The following is a 19,248-nucleotide window of genomic DNA, read 5'->3' as shown; positions in this document are numbered from 1 at the left end:
ATCTCTGAAGGCAGCAGTCCACTCCCTGATGACCCCCGCCCCTCCTCCGACAAATATTCATTAACCTTAATGAGCAGGGAAGAGGTCATGCAAGGGATTAAGGGTCAGATTTGCTTTGGGATGAAGGAGGGAGGCTGGGGAGAAGCAGGAACTGAGGACCGGTGAGAAGCAAGCAAGTAGGATCTTCCATGTGGTGTTGCTGCATCACCCACCACCCTCTCCTGCTATCCAGGGCTCTGGTCTTCAAGGAGTGGCCCCTGCAGCTCTGGTCCACAGGTGGGCTCCAGAGATGCAACCCACAGTAGGGATTGCCCAGGAGTAGAGGAAGGGAAACGAGCAGGGATAAGGCTAAGTGGGTATGAGCAGCAACTGCCAAAAGAGCCAGCTCTCTGGCTAGGTTTGGGAGGCGTTGACCATTTATTGGCCAACATAGAAGCTGTGACTATAATCAGGGATGGGATTCAGCCGGTTCGGGACAGTTCGAAAGAACCGGATGTTAAATTTACAACTGGTTCACTGAGCCGGTCATCGAACTGACTGGCTGGCCCTGCCCACTCCACCCCATCCCTCCCAGAAGCCTCCATGAGACCCATTTTGGATGCAGACAGGGGTGGGTTTCTACCGGTTCTGTCCACCTCTGTAGAACCAGTAGCTCTGAAGAGCAGCAGACATAGAACCGGTTCTACATCTGCTGATGTTTTCGCCCACCCGCCCACCTGGGCTCTTACCTGACCTTTATTTCCTGATTTTTCAACTTCAGCTGCCGTGTGAGGCACAGCTGCAGTTAAAACAGCAGGAAAAAGTGCTTTTTCAAAGGCTACTTCTCTGCACACAGCGCTGTTCAGCTGCCCAGGCACCAAGCTGATGACGATTTACAGGCGTGTGCACAGCATGCAGGGAAGCACATCGTAAATCACTGAACCTCATAAATCACCGAACTGGTAGTTAACCCTGTTGGATCCTACCCCTGGATGCAGGTAAGTGCAAGGTCTGTGCGGAGGATCTGGGAGAAGGAAAATGGCTCTCTGGGAAGTTCCAGAAGGCCAGAAATGGGCCTGTTTTTGGCCTCCGGAGCCCAGGGGAAGCTGTTTTCGCCCTCCCAGAGGCCCGAAGGAAGCCTCCGGACTCTGGGGAAGGCACAAAATGGCCCTCCAGGTAGTTCTCTCCAGAGAACCGGCTTTTTGAATCCCACCCCTGGCTGCAACCCAGAGTGGCAATTGCCCAGGAGAAGAGGAAGGGAAGCGAGCAGGGATAAGGCTAACTAGGCATGAGCAGCGACTGCCAGAAGAGCTAGCTCTCTGGCTAGGGTGGGGAGGGGACACCCAATGTTTGTTGGCCAATGCACAAGCTGTGAGTATAATGGGAAAGACCTGGAAACAGGGGAGCCCTGATGGATCAGAACAGGGGACACCCCAGCCCTGAGACGGCTTTCAACGTTGACCTTCTGTATTCATTACTCCATCAGTAGGAGGTTCAGGGGTAACCCTACAATCTTGCTTGCACCCCAAAAGCTGAGGTGATAGTGGGATCCCTTGGCTGGGGGAGGATCCTTTCCTAGGACCCCCAAACCTTCATCCTCCAAGAATGGCCACCCAGGGTTTTTTTGGCATGCTGTTCCAGCCCAAAAATGTTGCCCAGCAGAGAAGATGGGAGGGAAAGCGGGGGGGAATTGAAAGCAAAGTGAAGAGATACCCATTGCAGAAGCCCCTCATGATAGAAGACAGGGGGGCACAGCTACAGCGCGGCAGTCCCAGGTGGCACCAGAAAAGGAGAAAAGGAAGCAGAAGAGAGAGAAATTGTGAGCTCAGACACACACAACCAGAGGGGTGGACAACTCACACTGCGATAGGGAGTGGGGAAGAACCCAAAGGAGTTCTGGGAGTGCTGGAGAAATTTCCACCAGTAAGTCCTTGACTTACAATCATTTGTTTAGTGACCATCTGAAGTCACGACGGCACTGAAAAATGAGACTTATGACCAGTTTTCACACTTACGACCTTTGCAGGATCCTCCTAGTCATGGGATCAAAATTCAGGTGCTTGGCTACTGACTGCAATATCCCAGGATCATGTGATCCCCTTAGGTGACCTTCTGGCAAGCAGAGTCAATGGGGAAGCCACTTTAACAACCGTGTTACTACGTCTACATTCTGGCCAGAGAGAACCGCTGGTTTGAAAGAGGGGTCGAAGAGACCCTCTGGGTTAAAATTGAGCAGCCCTCCCTCAATCAAGGATGGGGATACGACACTCCCCTCTCTCATCTCCTGTTCACAACACAGTACTTGAGGCAGTTCCAAGAAGGTTCCACAGCCGTTTGCACTATTCGGGTGACTCTGAGGGCACAGATGAACCTCCAAGTGATCTCAATCACTCTCAGAGAGAGGACTAATGACCAGAGGACTGCACAGAATGCAAATCCTTCCATCCTCCACCATTCAGTCAGAACTGAGGGAGGAGGAGGAGAGGAGGAGGAGGAGGAGGAGGAGGGAGGAGGAGGAGAGGAGGAGGAGGAGGAGGAGGAGGAGAGGAGGAGGAGGAGGAGGAGGAGGAGGAGGGAGGAGGAGGAGGAGGAGGAGGACTACTGTAGGGTCCTTGGTGCTCTCTGAACTTGCTTGCTTTTCTTGCAGACATTTCATGACCCAACTAGGGAACTTCTTCAGTGCTAGGAGTGAGTGGAGTTTGGGAAGGGGAAAGGAGGAGGAAGAAGAAAAAGAGGTAGAGGAGTGGGAAAGGGACCATGGGGTCCTTGGTGCTCTCTGAACTCAACTGTTTTCTTGAAAACATTTCATGACCCCACTAGGGAACATCGTCAGGGCTAGAAGGGTGAGGGGTTTTCTCTCTGTTTATGTTTTGGGTTTAAGACGTTCCTTAAGTAAACTGCATTTTCTGAAAGACGTTCTATGGAAGTCGGCCTCCTCCCCTCCCTTTCTTCCACCACAAACACCCCAGGGACCAGGGGACGCACCCCCTTCTCACCCAAGGCACTCACCTCATCCAGAACAGACGTCAGTTCGGTCTGTAGGGTGTCCCCATTCGTCCCAGGGGAGAGAAGGCAGGGCAGGGGCAGGCAGCATCCATGGAGAGAACAAACAGACAGAAATGCCATATTTCCAAAGCAAGTTCACATCACTAGAATGTGCATCTCCAGCAACGAAATCAATCGGTGAAGAAATACACAGAAGGAAGCCATTTGTGAAATATTGTACAGATTTTTCAGATTGACCCAGAGCCAGTTTTTTTCCTCAATCTTGGCTGCTTGAAGATGGGGTAGACTTCAACTCCCAGAATTCCCCAGCCAGCCATGGTTTCAAGCAGCCAAGTTTGAGAACCACTAACTTAGCCAACAAGGCTCAAAGGTGGCGCTGAATTTTGAAAGCAAAAGCCCTGGTCTTCTCTAACAAGCCTTGTGGGAAGAGCAGAGGTAGGATTCAGCCAGTTCCGACAACCAAAGGAGACCCAGCCGATCAGCTGGGACTCAATGGGAGGCAGAGAAGAGATGGGGTTGGCGGGGCCAGTCAGAGGTGGGATTGGCCGGTTCTCTGAACTACTCAAAATTTCCGCTACTGGTTCTCCAGAACTGGTCAGAACCTACTGAATACCACCTCTGCTCCCCACCCCACTAACCTGCTTTCCAGCTCTGTTCTCCCATGCAGGACAATCAAAGGAGACTCAGCCGATCAGCTTGAACTCAATGGGAGGCAGAGAATATGTTGGGTATAACATTGATACACCAACTAAGTTTGGGTGGATAAATATATAAACCAAGGTTTGGGTGTTTGTAACTTGTAGCTTTAAGCACAAAACTGCTTGTAATTAACTAATTAAGGGTGCGGTTACAAACGGCAATAAAAGGCAGTAAGAGAAACGTAACCTCTCTCTGCTTGTTCTTCTGCTTGCTACTGTTTGTTTGCTACTGTTTGCTACAACTGTTTGAATACCTGAACGAAGGGACTATTTCATTGATGTGCTGATATCCTGTGAATACTCAGCGTTGTCTTCAAAAGGAAAGGTATCAGAGGAGAAGATATCTTTACAAGCAGATAAGGATATAGAACTGACTAGTAAATGGACTAAGTTACTGAATGGATATATTTGTGAATGACATATGGACTGATTGACAATGTTTAAACTCTAATTGGATTAAACAACTATTTAAACTACAGTGTTTTTGTCATCAGTGTGTGTAAACTCTAGGGCCCTTCCTCTCTCATTTGGCTGCCTGGCTTGACTGCTGCTGCACATTCTGTTTTGGGGGTTTGTCCCCAAACACTAACAGAATAGATGGGGTTGGCGGGGACAGTCAGAGGTGGGATTGGCCGGTTCTCCCAACTACTCAAAATTTCCGCTACTGGTTCTCCAGAACTGGTCAGAACCGGCTAAATACCCCCTCTGAAGCCCACCCCTGCACCTGATAGTATGCTTTTTAAACTTTCCAGTCTAGCTTCTAGCTCTGGGACTTTCTAATGGTTTATCTTCAAGGACAAACCTGGTCTAACTTTGTTTAGCTTGGTTGACATCAGGCAAAGTTGGCAAAGAACCGTCTCTGCTGTGGTTTGGCTAGACAACCCGAAGACCTGGCCTATGGTCAAACTGAGGTACAGACCTAAAATACTGGCAGTAAAATAAGTTTAACAGGAACTTTCGAAAGCTCCTTCTCTTCCTGGTGGGAAAACAAGTCCCAATTAGGAAGAGGAATTTGAGCCTGTGGGTCCCATCCTCCACAGCCGCACCAAGACCCAGCCTTTGCTTTTCAACTGGAGCCAGCTCTCCTTCCCATTGTGGGCATCGAGAAAGGGTGACGGGAAGCAAATAGCCCAAATGTGTGTTGTGACATCAGATTGGAAACTCTACATTAGCTTTTCTCAAACTTATCAATCCGTTTAAAAATGTGTGGACTTCAATCCCCCAGAATTCTTCAGCCAGCCAAGCATGTTGAGGAATTCTAGGAGTTGGAGTCCACCCATCTTAAAGTTGATCAAGGTTGAGAAATGGTGTTCCAAAAGTCTCAACTTTACCAATGTGTGGACTTCAACTCCCAGAGTTCCCCAGGTAGCATGGCTGGCTGGCTGGCTGGCTGGGGAATTCTGGGAGTTGAAGTCATCTTAAGGTTGAGGAACAAGGTGGAGAAACGTGAAGGTGCTTCAACTTTTTGTATACGGATGGCTTCATTGATGTTTGAGGGGCTGCCCCAAAGAAGAAGGAGTCAAGCTATTCTCCAAAGCCCTTGAAGGCAGGACAAGAAGCAACGGGTGGAAATGAATCAAGGAGAGAAGCAACCTGGAATTAAGGAGGAATTAATTGAGAACAATTAATCCGTGGAACCACCTGCCACCAGAAGTTGCGGGTGCTCCATGACTGGAAGGTTTTTTTAAGAAGAGATTGGATAACAAATTGTCTGAAGTAGTGTAGGGTATCCTGCCTAAACAGGGGGTTGGGCTAGAAGGCCTCCAAGGTCCCTTCCAGCTCCGTTATATCACCATTTTGAGGAAAGCTCTGGATTCTGCAGAGATTCTTGCCTTCAACCACAATCCTATCCACCTCGGTGATGACCCAAAACAGAACATGCAGCTTCTATAGGCACTCTTGACGGTCTTACCTCAAAGCCTGGGACGTGATGGACAGCTGGCTGGAAGAAAACACACACACAACAAATAGACAAGTTACCGCCTGACCCTGAAAGGAATGAGAAAACTCTGGCATGGTAAGAGTGGAAGCCCCACACATCTTAAAGTTGGCACGGTTGAGAAAACGGCGCTTGACACCCTTGTCAACTTTACACTTCTAAACACTCTTGGCACTTCTCAGTTGTAAGAGGGGAGGACTTCAACTCCCAGAATTCCCCAGCCAGCGCTCCACACTTATCAAACATGTCAAGTTGAGAGATGGTCCAGGACAAAGTCTTGGATGCTTCAGAAATGCACAAATCCTGCCTCATGCAAGAAGACGGGCTTAACATTCAACAAACCTGGAATGCTGCATCTAGTTTGGCTCACCACATTACCAAAAAAAAAAAAAGAGAAAGAGAAACTCGTAGGATTAAAGGCCTGGAGACTAAAACATACGAAGATCAGTTGCAGAAATTGGGTTTGGCTGGTCTAGAGAAAAGAAGGATTAGGGGAGGTACATGATAAAAGTCCTCCAATATTTGAGGGGCTGCGCCAAAGAAGACGGAGGTGAACTTATTTTCCAAAGCACCAGAGAGAAGGACAAGAAGCAAAAGGATGGAAACCAATCAAGGAGAGAAGCAATTTTAGTCCTAAGGAAGAATTTCCTGACGTTGAGGACAATTAACCAGGGGAACAGCTTGCCACCAGAAGTTGTGGGTGCTTCAAGATTGGTATAGGGCCCTGATGGCGAACCTGTGGCACGCGAGCCACAGGCAAACACTTACCTCACTGCGCATGTGCACACCTCACAAATGATTTTCAGCCTGTTTGAGGCCTTTCTCAGCCTCCCAGAGGCTTGAGGAAAGCCTTTGCAGGCCAAAAAATTAGGCCCGTTTCATCACTTCCTGTATTTCCGGAAATACCGGAAGTGATGAAACGGGCCCATTTTTCAGCCTGCAAAACCTGCAGAAATTTTCCTCAAGGCTCTGGGAGGCCAAAAAAGGCCTCAAACAGGCCAAAAATCAGCCGGGAGGCACAGTGCAGGTAAGGGGGTGGCACGGAGGGGATTGCGCACGCATGCGCAGGGGTGTAGGGGGGCATACGCATTGCCTTCTGGGTGCTGGCACGTGAGCACACAGAAGCACATGCACAATTTTTTGTCACAGGAACCCCAAAAGATTAGCCACCACTGGTGTAGGGCCTCCTCCTTGAACAGAGTTGGACTAGAGGACCTCCAAGGTCCCTTCCAGCTCTATTCTGATTGATTGATTGATCGAAAGCACAAATCTTGCTTGCTCTCTTGTGCACATTTCACTAGAAAACTGTTGTGTGTGAGAAAAAGAGGCTCTCACGAGGAGCATTTCTGGGGCTGTCCCAGTTCCCAAGCCAAACTCCCGAACTGCTTCGATTCTTTCAGAATGCTGGCACCGTTGTAGGTCGCAGGTTTGTTCTCCTACCCCGGGCAACGCGGCCCTGGTTCTGCCGTGCCCCCACCCCGCTCCAATCATCCCTCATGGCTCTGTCGTTGGGATGTCAACGTAAGCCCAGCCGCCAGCCGTTTCCTTCCAACTTCAAAAGCCAGACACCCTCCTGGACCTTGCCAACATCAACCGGGCAGTGGGCCAGCTGGCAGCTCGGACTCCTTTTTGTTTTTTCCTTTGCAAGGACTCCTCTACCTTGTGGCCTGTCCCTGGCCTACCCAACACAGAGACATGGTGAAATCTCCCTCCCTTGGCGGCTCCTTGGGAAGACCTTGACCATGCCAAGAGGTTTGGCTCCTGTCCAACCCAGGTCTGTCCCAAACCAGGGGAGGGAGAAAAGAGACCAGAAGAGGTCTGGGCCTTCCGTCTTTCGGACAGAGGGGAAGACGGGAGATCAGAAGGAGGAATGACAAGGAATGGAACCAGCGGTCCTCCTGGGAGGGCATGGGGGAGTTTTGAGGCCAGGGGGCTGTCCTGACGAAAGGCAAGCGCTTGCCCTAGGCACAAACCTTCTAAACATTGACAGGCCGGTGCCAGCATCTCCCCTACTTTCTAAAGATTTCTGGGAAGTCCATCTTGGGCTGTCTTGGGTTGGAATCTAAGGACTGCATGATGGGAGTTGGCCAGGAAATTACAAGGTGGTGGTGGTGGTGGTGTTGGAGGAGGAGGAGGAGGAGGAGGAGGAGGAGGAGGAGGAGGAGGGTATGTATGTTAAATGAAAATCTACAAACAAACTATTATAAAGACGGAGGAGGGGGAAGAGGAGGAGGACGAAGGAGGAAGAGGAGGGAGGAGGAGGAGGAGGTATGTATGTTAAATGAAAATCTACAAACAAACTATTATAAAGACGGAGGAGGGGGAAGAGGAGGAGGACGAAGGAGGAAGAGGAGGGAGGAGGAGAGGAGGAGGTATGTATGTTAAATGAAAATCTACAAATAAACTATTATAAAGACGGAGGAGGAGGAGGAGGAGAGGAAGAGGGGGGAAAGACAAGGGGAAGGGGAAGGAGGAGGAGGAGGAGGAGCTGGAGGAGAATGGGGAGCTGGGGACGAGGAAGAGGAAGAGGAAGGAAGAGGAAGAGGAGGAGGAGAGGAAAAAGGAGGAGGAGGAGGAGCTGGGGACAAGGGTGAAGAAGAAGATGAAGGGAAGAAAAGAAGAAAGAAGAGAAAGAAGAGGAGGAGGAGGAGAAGGGTGAAAGGGAAGAGGAGAAGGAAAGAGCAAACTACTTCTGATGCCCAGAAACAACAGAAATGAGCATCTCCATGAGGTCCCCGGTCCTCCGCCTGAGCCTTTTCTCTTCCACCTTCTGCTCAGAGAAGCCCTGGGCTCTCCCACTGGGTGGTGGCATGGCTAAGCCCAGAAGCCCACAGAAGCCCCCTCCCAAGCCCTGCAGGGTGGCCCAAGCATCCCTCCTAAGTCCAAGAGCACCACCGTGTGGCCAGGTCCAGGCCTTGCATCCTTTCAAGACCGGCAGCCAGAATTTGCAGCCAGAATTTCAGACGCTGCCCGTGCAGGAGCAGAGACCCTCTGAGACCCCCCGTGACTTAGAAATCTCTTTTGTAGGCATGGGGGTGTTAGCACTCTCGCCTTCACAGGCATGATTTTTAAATTATTTTACGCTGGTGGGCAATACAAGAACCACGCAGGCTACTGCGGGCTCTATTTTTATTTTTTATTTTGCGTTAAAAATAGCACTTGTTAAGATCTTATTGAAAATTAGGTAATGAATTAGATTATTATTTATAATATAAATTATAAACATTAGGGCTCATATGCAACCTGCTGCTTAAAGAGAACCAGTATCATGCTCCCGTCGGAGTGGCTCCGTTGGATGTGGAGGAAACTGGGGAAGGGCAAAGTCAGTCTGGGCAGAGCAGGGAAGAGGGAGAACAAGGGAGAGGGGTCTCAGATGAAGACCAAGGCCCACCCCCTCTTCATCCTAGGGCATGCAGGGAAGAACGGAGAAGAGAGCAACGTGGGTTGCATGGCTTACAGGGGAGGAAAGGGCCCTGATTCCCTTCACCAGGCACACCTGGGGAGGGAGTTTAAAGGAGAAGCAGATGGGAGAGGCGGTTGTCAGGTAACAAAAGTTGATCTTATCTTGTGTTGGCTGCTGTTATCTGAGTTCCTGGCATCCTCCCAACTGGTTGGATTTATTGCCTTGTTAGTTCATTTCTGGAACTCCTTATCTTGCCCTGCTGGATTTATTACCTTATCTTGCCTTTTTGGATTTATAATTTAAAGTTTTCAGTCTATAACATTTGGACTGGAATATTTGCAGCCAAAGGCTCTTGCAGGTTCGTGGGAGAGTTTTTCTCCAGACCGGAGAGTAACCGGTTCATTGGGGGCAAAGTTGGAGCTAATAAAGAGACCAAGTCTTATTCTCTGACTATGTTGCCTTTGTGCCATCACAGCCAGCTGGCAGCCTTGAGTTTACCGGATTTAAGCTGGATGAAATCAGCCAGGAGGGGATAGGGGATACAGATAGACGAGCATTTATGGGGGGGGAGAACTTCCCATCCTCTACAATGTCATTTGTGTCCAGCTAGTCCTCAAATTATGACCATAATGCAGCCTCCCCATCATGGTTTTACGTCATGATGGTCATAAATCAGGCCACCAACATGACTGATTCAATCTTACGCCTTTTTTGCAGCAATCGCTAAACAAGTCGTTAAGTGAACCAACGGTGTTGCTCCAGGCCGGTTTTGACAAACACTTGGAAGCAAATGCCGGTTTTCAGTAAAAACCGTCATAAAACACAATCCCATGGCCGTGGGAAGCTGCAAACAGCCGTAAATGCAAGCCGGTTGTTGAAGGCAGTCAGGTGACTCCAGGGGAAGGCAGTCATCAGAACTTCTAATCCAGAGTTGTAAGTACCCTCAGGGAGGTACCCTAACTCTGAATGGTTGCTAAGTGGCCTGTCATAAATTGAGGACTGCTTGAAAGGATGTCGGGACGGGTGCAATAGCATCATGGCTTCACCCATGGTTAGATCTCTGGGTAGATTTACACAGTCCTAGGCTGCATAAACAGAGGGATAGAATCAAGATCACGTGGAGTGTTAATACCACTTTATAAGGCCTTGGTAAGGCCACACTTGGAATGCTGCATCCGGTTTTGACCATTGCCATGATGTAAAAAAGATGAGGAGACTCTAGAAAGAGTGCAGAGAAGAGGAACCCAAAAGGATTTAGGGGACTGGAGGCTAAAACATATGAAGAACGGTTGCAGGATTTGGGGTATGCCTAGTCTAATGAAAAGAAGGACTATAGGGGGAACATGATAGCAGTCTTCCAATATCTCAGGGGCTGCCCCAAAGAAGAGGGAGTCAAGCTATTCTCCAAAGCCCCAAAAGGGAGGACGAGAAACAATGGTTGGAAACTAATCAAGGAGAGAAGCAACTCAGAACGAAGGAGACATTTCCTGACAGTTGGAACAATTAATCAGTGGAACAGTTTGCCACCAGAAGTTATAAATGCTCCAATATTAGAACATTCTTATTCTATTCTTAATTCTATTCTATCGGTATTCTATTCTATTCTATTTTCTATTCTATCCTATTTTCTATTCTATTTTCTATTCTATTTTCTATTCTTTTCTACTCTATTCTATTTTCTATTCTATTTTCTATTCTATTTTCTATTCTCTTCTACTCTATTCTATTTTCTATTCTATTCTATTTTCTATTCTATTCTATTTTCTATTCTATTCTATTTTCTTTCTATTCTATTCTATTTTCTATTCTATTTTCTATTCTCTCTACTCTCATTCTATTTTCTAGTCTATTCTATTTTCTATTCTATTCTATTTTCTATTCTATTCTATTTTCTTTCTATTCTATTCTATTTTCTATTCTATTTTCTATTCTATTTTCTATTCTATTCTATTCTATTTTCTATTCTATTCTATTTTCTTTTCTATTCTATTCTATTTTCTATTCTATTTTCTATTCTATTCTATTTTCTATTCTATTCTATTTTCTATTCTATACTATTTTCTATTCTATTTTCTACTCTATTCTATTTTCTATTCTATACTATTTTCTATTCTATTTTCTATTCTATTTTCTATTCTATACTATTTTCTATACTATTTTCTATTCTATACTCTATTTTCTATTCTATTTTCTATTCTATTCTATTTTCTATTCTATTCTATTCTATTTTCTATTCTATTCTATTCTATTTTCTATTCTATTTTATTTTATATTCTATTCTAGATCCTCCCACCTCTTCCATGTCCTTGGAAACAGAATCCCACCTGGGGGTAGACAACTGCTTGGATGTCTTCCCCCCTTGGCTAAGCTGCATATCTTGCCTCCCTTAAGCCTCCAGGGTTCCCGCTCCTCTCCTCACTGCCTCCAGGACACCCCACCCCAGGCCTAACGTCCTCCCTGCAAGCCCCCAACTCACCTTCTCTCTCTGGATCAGCTCAAAGGCAGCCAGCAGCTCCCCTGATGTCCGGCTGCCCTTCACGATGGGATACCAGGACAACCTCGGCGTGTAGTCAAGGGTGGGCTTGCAAACGCAGCGGCCCAGGAATTCATCTGCACCCTAATCAGAGGGAGGGAGAGGGGGGAATTTTAATCCTCTGCCATTTTAAACTGGTTCTTTTTTTAATGTTTGCAATTGTTTTTACATCTGTCTATGTTTTTATTACATTGTAAGCCGCCCAGATGTGTGGTTTAGAATTGTGAAATGGTGGCAGAAAAATTAATAAATGGAAGGAGGGAGGAGGGAGGGAGGGAGAGAGAGAGAGAGAGAGAGAGAGAGAGAGAAAGAAAGAAAGAAAGAAGGAAGGAAACAGAAAAAGAAAAAGAAAAGAAAAAGAAAGGAAGATGGAAGGAAGGAGGGAAAAAAGGAATGAAAGAAAAAGTGAGAAAGAGAAAGACAAAGAGAGAAAGAAAAAGGAAGGAAGGAAGGAAAGAAAGAAAGAAAAAGTGAGAATGAGAAAGAAAGAGGAAGGAAGGAAGAAAGAAAAAAGGAAGGAAGGAAAGAAAGAAAAAAGAGGATGGAAGGAAGAAAAAAAGGAAAGAGAGCAAGAAAACAAAGAAAGAAATAAGGAAGGAAGGAAGGTAGGAAGGAAGGAAAGAGAGAAAGAAAGAAAAAGAAAGGGGGAAGGAAGGAAAGAGAAAGAAAAAGAGAGAAAGAGAAAGAGAAAGAAAGAGAGAGAAAGGAAGGAAGGAAAGAAAGAAAAAAAAGGAAGGAAGGCAAGAAAGAGAGAGAGAGGAAGAGAGAAAGAGATCATCATTGTATTCCTAATGCACGCCCACAATTTCTGTCTTGACAAAAACTGGGCTGAGGCCTCCTGCTCGGCCAGGGCCTTTTTGCCCTTGGCACCCTTACGTAGGTGTCGTGATCGTAGATTTCAATCACAATGTTGGGAGGGGATTCAGCAACGTTTTGTGGAGCCCCAAAGATCTCAATCTCGTAGAAGATCAGCGTTTGGTCCCAGGTGGGGTTCAGCGTGTTCTTTGCTACCACCGTCTTTTGGCTCTGGTGTAGGAAGGAGACGATGGCGTAGGGATCTGTGAAGGACAAGAGAAGGAGGCGGATCAGAGGGTTCCCCGCTTCTGCGGGGCCCGGGAAACACGACGGAGAACGATCTGCAGCAGAGAAAGAGCCCTGGGCTTTGAGGAGGTCCACAGGCAGCCCTCAACTGACAAGGCTGTCTCAGAGGTGCGTTTTCAAGAGGCAACTGGACTTTCATCTTCTTTGGAGACATTTCCCTTCTCATCCCAGAAGCTTCTTCAGTTCTGACTGAATAGTGGTGAAGGATAGAGGGGGAAGGATACAACATCATTTATCTCCTGTCTACAACACGGTCCTTTCAGCAGTTCCAGGAAGGCTCCACACCCATTTGCACCACTCAGGTGGCCCTGAAGATACAGAGAGGCCTCCAGGTGGCCTCAACGACTTACTAAAAGGATGCAAACGACCAGCTGTCTGCAAGGAGTATAAATCCTTCCATTCCCCCATCATCTGGTCAGAACTGAAGAAGCTTCTGGGATGAGAAGCGAAACGTCTTCAAAGAAAAAAACCCAAAAAGTCCAGTTGCCTGGAGGATGGAGAATCCCCATAGACATTCAACTTATAAGAGTTTACTTTAGTGACCATTCAAAGTTATGTCAGCACTAGGGGAAAAAGGGACTCTGGGCTGTTTTCACATGTACAACTGTTGCAGCATCCCTGGGGTCCCATGATCAAAATTCAGATGCTTGAGGGGCTGACTCACATTTAGGACCATTGTAGTAGTTGGCAGAAGATCAGACATCTTGCCTAGCTTTGAAAGGTGCTTGGAACTAGTGCTGGAGCAACCTGTCCATGCCTTCCATCTCCACCTTCTGCCCCATCATCCTGCGCCTTGTCTGCCCCGCTTGAACCCCGAGCTACATCATCACTCCTGTTGCCTTCTTGGTGAGTCATGACCGGGGACGGGATTCAAAAATCCCAACAACCGGTCCGCTGCCTGGTTGCTGGGTGGTGTGGACATGTGGGGGGAGGGGCTACGAAACTTCCTGTTTCCGGCTTCTAGTGGGCCTTCAGAGCCCGGGGTAGGCTGTTTTCACCCTCCCAGGGGTCCAGAGGCTTCCCGCCCTGTTTTTTACCTTCCTGGGCCTCAGGGAAGCCTCCGTAAGACAGCGAGGGGAATCCCGGCACAGCTGATTGTAGGAACAGCTGATTGTCAGGAGGGGGAAAAAAAGAAATACCTTAAGGAGTAACTGGGCGGGGCAAGTGTCAGGTGGGGTGAGGTGAGTGAGAATCGGGCGGGTGGGGCAAGCGAGTGACCAGCGACCAGGTCAGGGACATGGCCAGCCAGAAGTTACTACCGGTTCAGCAACCCATGTCAAATCCTTGCTACCGGGTCGCCCAAACCGGTGCGAACCGTCTGAATGCCACCACTGCCCAAATCCCACTCCTGGCTCACCCCACCCTGTCCCTCCCAGGAGTCCCCACGAGGCCCGTTTTGGATGCAGGTAAGGGCAGGGCATGAGCAGAGGCTCGGGGAGGGCAAAAAGACAGGCCTCCCGGAAGTTCAGGAAGGCTGGAAATATAGGCCCGTTTCTGGCTTCCAGAGAGCCTCCGGAGCCCGGGGAGGACGTTTTCGTCCTCCCGGAGGCTCGAGGAAAGCCTCCGAAGCCTGGGAAGGGCGAAAATGCACCCCACCCCACCCCGGCCGTGGTGCAGGAGGCTGACTAGGCTACACCTACCATGGCCACACCCTCCCAGCAACCGGGCAGAGAACCCATTGCTAAAATTTTTGATGCCTACCCCGATTATATTCCTATTATTCTATGTCACCTTCAGATGTAATCTCCAGAGGGTTTGAAACCCTCTTCTCTCGCTGCCCGTTCTTGAATGCTGGGCCCTGAACGTGGAGCTTCTTCCCGCTCCCCACAACTGTCTTTGCGGGCCTTCCTAATGTAGGCCTGGAACCACCTGTGCTCAGAATCAATCAGAATAGAGCCGGAAGGCACCTTGAAGGTCTTCTAGTCCGACCCCCTGCTCAAGCAGGAGACCCTGTACAATTCCAGACAAGTTTGGCTGTCCAGTCTTTTCTTAAAAACCTCCAGTGATGAAGCACCCACCACTTCTGGTGTTAAGTAGTTCCACGGGTTAATTGTCCTCACGGTTAGGAAGTTTCTCCTTCGTTCCAGGTTGCTTCCTGTTTTCAGGTGCTTTGGAGAATAACTTGACCTCCCCCACCCCCCACTCCTCTGTGGCAGCCCCTCAAATACTGGAAGGCTGCTGTCATGTCTCCCCTAAAAGTCCTTCTTTTCTCTAGACAGGCCAAACCCAAATCCTGCAGCTGTTCTTCCTATGTTTTAGTCTCTAGGCCTTTGATCCCCTTAGTTGCTCTTCTCTGCACTTTTGTCCAAAGCCAAAACATCTTTTTTTTCCCCTTTAATAATGTGGGAAACCAAAACTGGATGCAGGGTTCCAGGTGTAGCCTTACTAAAGCTTTACAAAGCAGTGACTTAAGCCTTCACGTGATCCGCCCTGATGGAAAGAGGCATCGTAGCTGTGGCTGGATATTCTTTCTTCCATCCTGAGTCAGAGGAACACCGACTGGGCCGCCGTCCGCCCGGTTTTCGAAACCCTTTCAAAAGACCCCTTTGTCTCCGCTTCGCATCCATAACCAGGTTTCCTTTTTATGACCCTGAAAAAGGGGCTCCTTTATGCTTTGTTCCACCAACAGCAAATCACAATTCCATCTTGTCTACATCTGGGCTGGCTGTTGTCATTGGCTGCCATCCATGCAAAGAAAGTTACTCCCACTCAGTCCAGCCAATCAGACAGGATGAGGTCATCCCTTTTTGGAGAGAGACTCTGAGTTCAAGGCAACAAACAAGCTCATAAACACACACGCACGCACACACACATGCATACACGTGTGTGTGTGTGTGTGTGCGTGAGCGTGCAGGAGGAAGAAGAGATTTGCTGGGGGGAAAGAGGAGATCCCTCTGGATTTGGAGTAGGTGGTGATCGCTAGATTCCTCTTTAGGAACCGTGGACAGAATAGTTTTCTCCATCAAAGCCACCTCTGAGCCACAGGAACACTTCAGCTTCAACCATAACAACACAAGAGCACGCAATAGATACAAACTCAAGGTTAACCGCACCAAACTTGATTGCAGGAAATACGACTTCAGCAACAGAGGGGTCAGTGTCTGGAATCCTCTACCTGTGGTTTTTTTTTCCCTAAACCCCAAAAACTTTAACCTAACTGTCTACTATTGACCTCACCCCTTTCCTAAGAGGCCTGTAGGGGGGCGTGCATAAGCGCACCAATGTGCCTACTGTCCCTGTCCTATTGTTTCTTTTATTTTTCTTATAGGTATCCTTTTGATATATTCATAACTATGTTTATACTTATACCTATTATCTTGTAAGTGATTGACAAATAAATAAATAAATAAATAAATAAATAAATAAATCTGTGGGTTCATTCTGGAAGGGCAAAGATTGGGGGGTGGTGAATGGCACACACTGGACTAGCCTCACCGAGTTTCACGTTCCAGTGGAAAAAAGGGGAGTTAGGTCAAAATTGTCAACAACAACAACAAAAAGGAATATTGGCCTTTTCATCTCATCATCCAGATAGCTGGTCCTGAAAATCTGGTTCCACTCAAGAGTTTGAGATGAATTTCTAAATTAGATCCAATGAAGAAAAGGATTTGAAGCTCTGGGTTGATATGAGGGGTCTTTGGCACCCTCTGAGCTTGGTGGTTTTCTTGCAGGTGTCTCATGACCCAACTAGGGAAGGCCATCAGTACTACAAGGGAGGAGGAGGAAGGGGAGGAAGAGGAGGACTGTAGGGTCCTCGGTGCTCACTGAGCCTGGTGGTTTCCTTGCAGACGTTTCAAGACCAAACTAGGGAACATCATCAGTGCTAGAAGGAAGTGGGATATGAAGAGAGGTGGAAGGGAGGGCTGTGGGGGCTTTGGTGCTCTCTGAGCTTGGTGGTTTCCTTGCAGATGACTCAACTAGGGAACCTCATCAGTGCTAAAAGGGAGGAGGAGGAGGAGGAGGAGGAGGAGGAGGAGGAGGAGGAGGAGGACGACGCCTATGGGGTCCTTGGTCCTCTGTAAGCTCGGTGGTTTTCTTGCAGATGTTTCATGACCCAACTAGGTAACATCTTACCTGAAAAACTGTCTTTATCCATGGCCAGTAAATCCCTTGCCTGGTAGATGTAGCAACGTAGATGGTAACGATTTCCATCTTTAAGGAGAGAAAAGGAGGCGGTGAACACCACAACAAAAGCAACAACACAACAAAAGCAACAACACTGAATTGAACATCTTAAAATGAAAGGTCTAGAGAAGGTCCTCCAAGCATGGCCGTTTTAAGACTTCTGGACTTCAACTCCCAGAATTCCTCAGCCAGCTATGCATAGTGAGGAATTCTGGGAGTTGAAGTCCACAAGTCTTAACATGGCCACGTTTGGAGGCCTCTGGTCTAACACCGTCCTGTGACCCTTATCAGTGCATGTTGTTGTTAATACTATTTTATAGTTTCCTTCTTCTTTCAATATCTCTGCGACGCACTCGGAATGTCCCAATTCTAGGGCAGATCAAGAATAATGAATTAAAACTCTCCCCAATGTGACAAGACGGGATGGAATGGGATCAGAGGTGGTGTTCAGCCAGTTCTGACCAGTTCTGGAGAACCGGTAGTGGAAATGTTGAATTCCAGGTTGCTTCCCTCTTTAATTACTTTCCATCTTTTGCTTCTTGTCCTGCCTTCACAGCCCGTCAAATATTGGAAGGCTGCTTGTCATGGCTCGGAACATTTTCAGCATCCCTGCTTCCAAGTCAGTGCCCATCTTGCGGCATGCGCTGACCCACAGATTCCCTTTTTCTCCCCCCCCCCCCGCCCCCAAGAAGATACTTACAGTCAAAGATGCAGGAAATGGTGGGTCGGTTTACTCCAAAGTTGAGGGTCGACACTGATTTGCCATCGTCGCTCTTGTCGTCTGTCACTCCGCCCTAAAGGAGAAGTCGGTTTCGTTTTGCCACAGGGAGAGCATGCATCCCAACACACACACACACACACAGACACACAGACACTTTTCTGCAGCAAGAGAGCTTTTCAATGCACGGTGGTGTTTTTTTGTCTATATTTGTTTGGCTTTTGTACAATTAGTCCTCAATATAAAGACCATAATGGAACCCAAAATTTCTGTTGCTTCTGTTGTTAGGAAGCATCTCCCTAGTTCCAGGTAGCTTCTTTCCTTGACTGGTTTCCATCCGCTTGTCTTGCCTTCTGGGTGTTTTGGCAAAAGTTGACTCCCTCTTCTTTGGGCCACCCTCTCGAGGAATAGAAGATAGTTATCCTGACTCCTCCACCCTAATTTTTCTGGGAGTTTTAACCCGTTGTAGGCTAGAAGAATCATGAAATAATAGGGTAGGAAGGGACTTTGGAAGTCTTCCATGGTAGCCCAGCCCATCTCCTCAAACAGGAATCCAATAACATTTCAGAAAAATGGCTGTCCAGTCTCTTCTTGAAAAACCTCCAGGGATGGAGCATCTCCGAGCCATTCCACTGGTCAATTGTCCTAATTGTTAGGTAGTTTCTCCTTCATTCCAGGTTGCTTCTCTCCTTGGTGAGTTTCCGTCCATTACTTCTTGTCCTGCCTTCAGATGCTTCGGAGAATAGTTTGACTCCTTCCTCTTCTCTGTGGCATAAATCGAAGTCCACAAGTGTTAACATTTCCAAAGTTGGAGGCCCCTCCAGTAGAACACCCAAGGTCAACTGGATCTGAAGTTTTGAGCTGGCTCTGTGTTGCCCTGATGGACATAAGCTCTGCTTCGTTTATCCATCAAAGCCAACTGGATTTACATCACACCTGAAGCCATAAGCAACTCTTGTTTGCAATCTAAGGGGGTTGGCTGAGGAATTTGGGGACAATCCCTTCTGGAAACTGGAATTTTTTTCCCCCCATATTCTCAGAAAGGATTCTCTAATTGGGCTTTCTTGGTTGTTTTTTTCCTTGAAGAGGTTTCGCTTCTCATCCAAGAAGCTTCTTCAGTTCTGGGTTAAGGTTAGGCAACCAGGAGACCTGGAGGACTGAGAATCTCCATAGACTTTCTGGGTTGTTTTCCTTGAAAAAGTCATTTCCTTGAAAATGTCCTAAAAGGGGTCAAAACTAACTTAACTGCCTCACTTAGTGAAGAGGAAACATGGGCTCAATTGTAGTCGTAAGTTGAGGAACACCCTTCCTTGGGGGGGGGAAGGAAGGAGGGCTGGGAGAGGAACCCCATATAACAGTGGTCGCCAACCAGTGGGCCGGGGATCACCGGTGGTCCTCAAGAAATTTCTGATGGTCTGCAGAGAAATATCCCCCCCAAAGCAATTAATCCAGGCTGCGCAGGAACACAAGGCTGCACCGTCCACATGGCCCATCCACCCGCTGGCCCCGAGTGCAAACCTTACCTTGAGTAGAGTCATGTGAGCTGGAACTGGAAGGTGAATGGCGGGAGAAGGAAATCCGACCCGAGGTGGCTTGCTGGCGTCGGTGGGAAAGTCGGTCCCATATTCCAGAGCTGCAGGAGTCACAGCACTGGTCCTTTGGTCATCCCGGAGCAGCTCCTCCAGTCCATGGCAGGCCGGTGCACCCGGGTGGTGGAGCAGCTGCTCCGGGATGACCAAAGGGCCA

General features: G+C 48.0%; 1 protein-coding gene across 6 annotated transcripts in view; it reads right to left on the bottom strand.

The window, feature by feature from the left end:
- DYSF (dysferlin) overlaps positions 1-19,248 on the bottom strand; it is a 181,452-nt gene that overhangs the window by 57,596 nt on the left and 104,608 nt on the right. For 4 of the 6 annotated variants that reach the window (XM_087935716.1, XM_087935718.1, XM_087935715.1 and 1 more), the window contains 6 exons: positions 17,485-17,578; positions 16,734-16,811; positions 12,435-12,616; positions 11,502-11,642; positions 5,596-5,625; positions 2,989-3,015 (listed from right to left, as the gene is read on the bottom strand). In XM_087935716.1, coding sequence (XP_087791842.1) covers positions 2,989-3,015; positions 5,596-5,625; positions 11,502-11,642; positions 12,435-12,616; positions 16,734-16,811; positions 17,485-17,578 — 552 coding nt within the window. Of the gene's footprint in view, positions 1-1,692; positions 1,735-2,988; positions 3,016-5,595; positions 5,626-11,501; positions 11,643-12,434; positions 12,617-16,733; positions 16,812-17,484; positions 17,579-19,248 lie in introns of all 6 variants that reach the window. The other 2 variants (XM_087935713.1, XM_087935714.1) reach the window with 1 other exon arrangement.

Source organism: Pseudonaja textilis, chromosome 6, assembly GCF_049901715.1.
Source record: "Pseudonaja textilis isolate UNSWEBS1 chromosome 6, rPseTex1.2, whole genome shotgun sequence".
Lineage (NCBI taxonomy): Eukaryota > Metazoa > Chordata > Lepidosauria > Squamata > Elapidae > Pseudonaja > Pseudonaja textilis.
Note: the sequence above shows the minus strand (reverse complement) of the source record. Positions and strands in the feature narration are given on the sequence as shown.